Source organism: Tupaia chinensis, unplaced genomic scaffold, assembly GCF_000334495.1.
Source record: "Tupaia chinensis unplaced genomic scaffold, TupChi_1.0 Scaffold147123_1, whole genome shotgun sequence".
Taxonomy (NCBI): Eukaryota; Metazoa; Chordata; class Mammalia; order Scandentia; family Tupaiidae; genus Tupaia; species Tupaia belangeri.
The window spans coordinates 615886-623450 of NW_006206975.1; the positions used below are offsets into that span (position 1 = coordinate 615886).

General features: G+C 34.9%; 1 protein-coding gene across 4 annotated transcripts in view; it reads right to left on the reverse strand.

The window, feature by feature from the left end:
• GTF2H2 (general transcription factor IIH subunit 2) overlaps positions 1-7565 on the reverse strand; it is a 46451-nt gene that overhangs the window by 22565 nt on the left and 16321 nt on the right. For all 4 annotated transcript variants that reach the window (XM_027768682.1, XM_014584566.2, XM_014584567.2 and 1 more), the window contains 7 exons: positions 6876-6966; positions 6633-6720; positions 6089-6196; positions 3908-3971; positions 3654-3757; positions 2839-2941; positions 1514-1553 (listed from right to left, as the gene is read on the reverse strand). In XM_027768682.1, coding sequence (XP_027624483.1) covers positions 1514-1553; positions 2839-2941; positions 3654-3757; positions 3908-3971; positions 6089-6196; positions 6633-6720; positions 6876-6966 — 598 coding nt within the window. The remainder of the gene's footprint in view (positions 1-1513; positions 1554-2838; positions 2942-3653; positions 3758-3907; positions 3972-6088; positions 6197-6632; positions 6721-6875; positions 6967-7565) is intronic.

Below are 7565 nucleotides of genomic sequence, written 5' to 3' on the forward strand. Positions count from 1 at the left end.
AGCCACCGGGTCCAGGACTTGAACCACGGTTGACTACATGGGAGTCCAGCAACATAGCCATTATGTCAACTGCTGGTCCCATTAATATATATATTTCTAGACAATAATTTTGTTTTGTTTTTCAGTTAAAAAAAGGATAAAGCTACTGATGTCAGAGGTATGTAAAATATCTTTTTTTTAAAATGTGAAAGTAGAATAAATAAGCAATACTTCTAGTTAACATTTTATACAGTTTATAGTTTTAATATGGACATGTAACTAAATTAATATGAATTAAAACTAGACAGTACTCTGTATTACTCACATCTGTATAAGTTTATATATTCGAATTGGTCCTCTTCAAATAATTTAAAAATACTGATATTATCTCATGGGTAGCCAGAAAAAAGACTTTTATGGCTATATGAACATGCAGCTTGCAAATACAGAAGAATACAAAGATGGAGCATTGTCTGGGCCTAGTGGTTAAAGCAGATGGAAGCTGGATCCCACATGGCCGACTATGCAGTTCAATTCCTGGACCTAGTGGCCTGACAAATATTCAGACTGTGTACGTGTCTGTGCCTAAAATCCCAAACGGAAGGAGAGATGGAGCAGAAAGGACTGTGATGTCACTGTTCTCCTGGGAGGTGCTTTTTGCTCTCCCTCTCTCTCTACCTAAAGTATATACTCTCTGGCCAAAAAAAGAAAGTATTACCTCATTGACACAATGGGGTAATCGCTTTCATCTGTGGCTATCTTAAATGATAACTTCAAAATGAGTATGACAGATCGTAAAATAGAGTATGAAGAAAAATTTTAATTATCTCCAAACTGAATACAATTCAACTTGAAAACTAAAAATATTAAAATATCTTTATAGCACAATTAGAAAACAAAATGATGAGGCCAGCAGGTGGCATAACGGTTAAGGCACTGGCTCCCATATGGCCTACTCCACAGTTCAAGTCCTGGACCACAGAGCTGGAAAAACATTCCAGTGTGTGTGCGTACGTGCCCAAAAGCCAGAGAGAAGGAACTGTGGCATAGCCATCCTCCCTGACAGAGGGGGGCATTTCTCCCTTTCCCTCTCTCACTGCTTTCTGCCTCTTTCCAGAGAGTGCCCATGTCCTACAGAAAAAAATCTAAAAGAAAATCAAAGCAGAATGATAAACCTATTTTTTTTTTTTTTTGGAGAGATTTTCACTGTAGGGTGCGTGCGCTCGCCAGACAGACAGAGACATAGAGACAGAAAGCGAGAAATCACCACCCAGGGGGGATGGTCACGCCGCAATCCCTTCTCCTCCATTCTCCTCTCGGGATCTTGGGCACGCACGCACACGCGCCCGGCGTGAGATAAACCTATTTTTTAAAACTATTTTGATTCCACTTTACTCTAGCTACTATAATTACATTTATGAGGAATAACCTAATAAGAGTCTGATCTTCAATAATTCATTGAAAACTCATTATGGTATAATTTTCTCAGTATTTCTTATACATTACTTAATATTTAAGAAGACAAAGAACTTACATGTTGGTCTTTCAATTCCCCCTGACATCCATAGCAAAATCTGAAAAAGAGTTTCAGAATAATTTAAGAGTTTACTTATTAAAACACTGAAAGAAAATATCAATAATGAAAATATTTTAATTAATAAGTAATTGTTTTTATACATGACTTTTAGGAAAAATATTATTAAAAATAATCTTTGATTATTAAAAATATCAATAATTTTTATGTTTTACTTTTTGCTCACCAGAATACAGAGAGACAGGGAGAGAGGGAGGGAGAAAAAGTGAGAAATCACTCCCCAGGTAGATGACCATTCCACAATCCCTTCTCGTTCACTCTCCTCTTGGGATTTTGGGCATGTGCACACACAGGCACCAATGTGATTCTCAAGCCAATGGGTCCAAGACTCTAATGGTGCGGTCAGCCATAATATCATCTCCTCTATTTCTCTCTCATTTCAGGATTTTGGGTACGTGCACACATGTGCCTGGTGTGTTTTTTCTAGGATTCAAATTGCTCAGTTGGTCCTGTGAGATCCAGCCACCTCAAACACCATGCTATTGGCATGCCCAGGAAATTATTATTATTATATTAACAGAAATAACTATTTTCACAAATAAAAAATTTCCAGGTACTGGATTAATTATGTTATGTCAGTCTTTCACTTACAGTGGTGTGCTAGAGCTGGACTGTACTTCCTCACAAGGGTCAACTGTTAAATAGTCTTCAATATTCAGAGTTTTGAAAACTGGTTATTAAATTGTTGGTACCTAGAGATCGGCCACAATGAGAAATCAGTAAATACTACCAGTCAAGGCTTTTTTTTTTTTTTTTTTTTCTTCTTTTTGTAGTTGATTTACTAGTATGGTTACCATACACAGGTGGATTTAAGAAAACAAACAGATCTGTTTTATAATGAGTCATTCCAGTCATAAGCAAGGAATTCTACATTTAATTTCCTAAATTAGAAGTAATTTTGCCCAGAGGCAGCAGATGGTATAATGGTTGCATCACTAGTCTCTCAAGTGGCTGACCATGGTTTGAGTCCTGAGCCCGGTGGCTTGAAAATCACACCAGGTGTATGTGTGTGCATGCCCGCCCAAGACCCCAGGAGAAAAATAGATTGCAGCTTGGCCATCCCCGCTAGGGGTTGATTTCTCACTTTCCCTCTTACTGTCTCTGACTCTCCACAAAGCATATATACCCTAAGGCTAAAACCTCTTTAAAAATAAAAAAAAGTAATCTTGCTCAAGTTAATATGACTACTTTTTATAAGGCAGTAAAAATCTATTCAAACATATATTTACCATATACAACAAATAAAGTAAATAAAACTCACATACCTTTCTCCATTATATTCTTCTAGGAGAATTTCTTGAAAAGCATCCAGAGGAAATAAGTGATGGTAAGACCGTGCCAAATGGGGAGCAGAAACCAAAGTGAGACCTAACATACACAACAGAAAGACACATTCAATAGTCTATACCTCATAAACACAGAGGCTAAACAGCCAAATGATGTAACTTAGGTAAATATTTTCAAAATTTTTTGGATTTGCAGGTATTCATTTCTCTAGTTTACTCCTGGTCACAAAAGGAGATTCCAGGATGTTGTCTTAGTTCTGTCACTGTGTCACCTCTCATGGCCTGTCACACACATATACACACACGTACATATGCACATATGGCCTCAAAAAGTTCATGGAAAATATTTATTATGAAAAAACTGCATGTATTCTAATATTTCTTGTTCCAAAATAAACTTACACTTTAATACCATTTTCAATGAACTTTTAAAAGTCGCTTCACATATATGTGTGCATGTGTAAATGAAATAAAATCCTAGATAGTTCTATTACTTTCTTCATTTTATTTATGTATTTATTTTACAAAGGTAAGACCTAGGAAACTGTCTACTAGATCTATTGCATTTCCTTCAAAGAATAAACTTTTTTTTCAGAAAGAGAATCAGGAAACACTTTTAGAATACCCTATTCATTCTTGAAAGTGGAGTACTGGACACTTATTTTAAAAGATTATTATTTCTCTTCGCATAGATTAAATCCAGAAACAGGGAGAACTCAATATTTACCTTTATTTCAGCAGCAATACAGATAAAGAGTTATTAAAAACTGATTTACTAAATAATGGTTTCTTACCACATATTTTACATTCAACAGGAAGCTCACAGTACTTCGCTCGACACTGTGGGCAGAAATAGCCTCCTAATGTAAGTCCTGGCTCAGTATTGCTATCCAAATGCCTGTGGGGGAAAAATTACTTTAAAATGGTAATATATAAAGATGTGTAAAGTTAGAACTATAAGGAAATATGTTACCTTGAGCTTAAATAATTTAGAGAAAGAAATTAAAAATGTAAAAATATCACTAACAACTTCAAGATCTTTACTTACGCCATGCTGAAAGAAGGTTTTGCATCTTGATCAGACAAAGAAGCAATGGTGTGTTGAGGAAATCCTTCATAGAAGAAAATGTATTATTTTCTTTTCCCAAGCAAAGAGTAGAATTCTAGGACTAAGAACCTAAAAACAGTCCTATCAGAAAGCCAACAAAGTTGTATAAAACCTCTCTTTCCTGTCACATAGATATGATTATATAGTCTAATAAAAGTGACTACAATTCTAAGCTACAATAAAAAATACACTAAATGTGGGGAAAATCTGACCATATATATACAGACTCTAAAGTTTATATTTTCTAAATTAGTAACAATTAACATTGCATCAAATTTTTTCATATAACTTTGAAAATAGTTTTTGACATAACTGAAACACCTGATTTTACTATTTAAGCATATATGTCCATGTTTAAAATTTTGGAATGTCTAAACTATTCATTTAGCTTGTTTTCTATATATAATTTTAATTTTGAAAATAAGAAAAACAGAAACCATTAGAAAAAATTTCATTACCTAAGAATTTAAAATCTGGTGCTGGCAGGTGGTGTGGTGGTTAAGGGTCCTGAACTCCCATATGGCTAACTGTGGTTTGAGTCCCAGACCTGACAGCTTGCTTTCTCATTTTCCCTCTTTCTCTCACTGTCCCCTGTCTAGTCAAATTAAAATAAATAAATAAAGTTAAATAAAATAATTCTTAAAAAGAATTTAAAATCTACCTACACATCAAAACAAATTAAGTAAAATGAATAAAGGTAAAAGTAAATACCCAACAGAGGGACTAGCAGTTGGTATAATGGCTATGTTGTTGGACTCCCATACAGTCGACCGCAGTTTGAGTCCCAGAACCGGGGGTTTAAACTCATGTTGGGCGCTTGTGTGTGTGTGCCCTAGATCCTGAGAGGAGAATGGAAGAGAAGGGACTGTGCCGTGGCCATTCCCCTGGCGGGTGATTTCTCACTTTCTATCTCTGTGTCTCTCTGTCTTTCTGACGAGCACACATGCCCTATAGTAAAAACCTCTCCAAAAAAAAAAAAAAAATCCAATGGAAAAATATTTGCATCAGGCGACTTAGAAGGAATTGATCCTCCTAAAGGATCAATCTAACAAAATTCATTTGGAAAATAAATTTGGCCAGTGGGTGGTATGGTGGTTAAGGTGGCTGGATCCCATATGGCTGACTACCTGGTTTGAGTCCTAGACCCAGTGAAAAACACACCAGGCCGATGTACATGTGTGCTCCAAATACCCCGAGAATGGAGAAAGGACTGCAGTTGGCCATCTTCCCTGGGGAATGCTTTCACTTTCCCTCTCTATTTCTCCCGTGAGCATACGTACCCTATAGCAAAACTTTAGAATAAATAAATAAAAATAAAAGAGAGAAAAAAAATTATAAGTTTAAATCATAACTTTAAAACATGCTAGAGGGGCCGGCATGTGGCACGGTGGTTGGCGTGCTGGACTCCCACTTGGCCAACTATCATTCAAGTCTCAGATCTGGTGGCTTGCTTTCTCACTTTCCCTCTCTTTCTCTCACTCTGTCCCTTTCTGGTCAAATTAAAATAAATAAAAAAAGTTAAAAAAAAAAAAAAAACATGCTAGAGAGGGGCTGGCATGAGGTGTAGTGGTTAGGGAGCAGGACTCCCACATGGCTGACCATGGTAAGAGCCCTATGGTTTTAACCGTAACAATATAGAAAGCTAGTAGAGTTCTCTGAGTGACAAGATTATAGGTAGTTTTGATTTTTTTTTTTACTTCTTTGTATTTTCTAAAACTACTTTAACAAACTTTTTTTTTTTTTTGGAGAGATTTTTGCTAAAAGGCACATGTGCTCACTGGGCAGACAGACAATGACAGAAAGACAGAAAATGAGAACTCACCCCCAGGGGGGATGGCCATGCCACAGTCCCTTTTCCTCCATTTTCCTCTTGGGACTTTGGGCATGCACACATACGTGTCCAGCATGAGTTTCAAGCTGTAGGGTCCAGGACTCAAACCATGGTCAACTATGTGAGAGCCTAATGCATTAAGTACTACATCAAACATTTTTTAAAAATAAAAAATTTAAGGTAAGACAATTTTTAAGTGCTAAAATAATGCACAAAAATCAAAAGCCTTGTTTGAGCCAAGAATATATATTTTAAATAATCTATTTTAAAATAACAACATAAACACTTACCCATACGAATAAGTGAGCATTCAGAACTTGAGACAGCAGGAGGAGGACTAACATGATGTGTCAGCAACTCTTTGTAATGACTTTCATCTAAAATAACATGGTATGTACCTAGCGAGAGAAAAAGTAAAAGAAAAAATCAGTTTTGCAGACGTAATGAACTATGACTTCTATGTAATTATGTAAGATGTTTTATCATCTGAAAATATGTATTTTCAAAAATAACAATTGTAGCTAAATTATCTTTTTCTAAAACTTTAAAGGCTATCTAAATCAACTTTTCTAGGAGTTACTATAATTATTATTTAACTAAATCCAAATTATAAAATCTTTACAAAGTATTACATCTAGCTTTCTAAGAGTTGTAATGCTTCCTTTAAACACTTGCATGATTTCTTAAAGAATCAATGTCATATTTAAGATAACTGCTCATATTCTGACTACCAGATATGAATTAAGTTTAGCAGATTAAAACAACCTAATTTAACTAATAAATTATTTCTTACACAGTAATTATTAATAAATACCGAAGATACTAGATATATACCACCAGTTTCACGAGCAAGCACGGTGCAGACCCGAACCTCTGCAGACAATCCAATAACAGACACTCTAATTTTAGCTGCCTTTAGAGTCTTCGTAAAAATCCAAGTAAAGAGTTTGAGGGGAAAAAGAAAAGAATTTAAGAATTAAAATATTTGGAAAATAAAAAGTACGCTAAAAATGAGTGATAATTTCACACAGAATTATCTTTAGAGTGATTACTGCAGTTTTGATTTATTTGCTCTACCTTGATTAGATCATAAATATTAGATGGATCACAAGTTGTAAGGCTGCTGAAGATGATTAGGACTTCTCGACTTGTATGTCCAGGCATGTGTCTAAACAAAGATAAATAAAATACACTCCAATTAAGTATAACAAATTATACTATCGAAAAATTTACTGAGAAAGACAGGACACATGGTTTACATATTTAGTCTATACAATACCTCATTTGTTTTGATATGGTAAGGAAATGAATTGTTAGTGTATATTAAACTTGATTGTACATGTTTCTAAAATGAGATGCACACTTGAAAAAAATTATTCATGGGGTCAGCAAGTGGCGTGATGGTTAAGGCACTGGAATCCTACATGGCTGATCGTAGTTTGAGTCCTAACTCTGCCGATTTGCTTTCTCCCTTTCCCTTTCTCTCTCTTTGTCTCTCTGTGGTAATTTGTTTCCTGCAGCAAATTAAAAATAATAATAATAATATTTGTGCTTTGCAGCAAATTAAAAATAATAATAATAATAATAATAATAAATAAAATTAAAATTTCTTAACAAAAACTATTCATTGACTAATTTGATAAATACTTGTTGAGGACTCTCCTAAGTTCTAAAGACTGTGATAAATTAGATCCATGAGGTTCTTTTTTTTCTTTCTTTTTTTTTTTTTTTTGGGGAGGTTTTTTTCTATAGGGCGCGGGCCCCGCC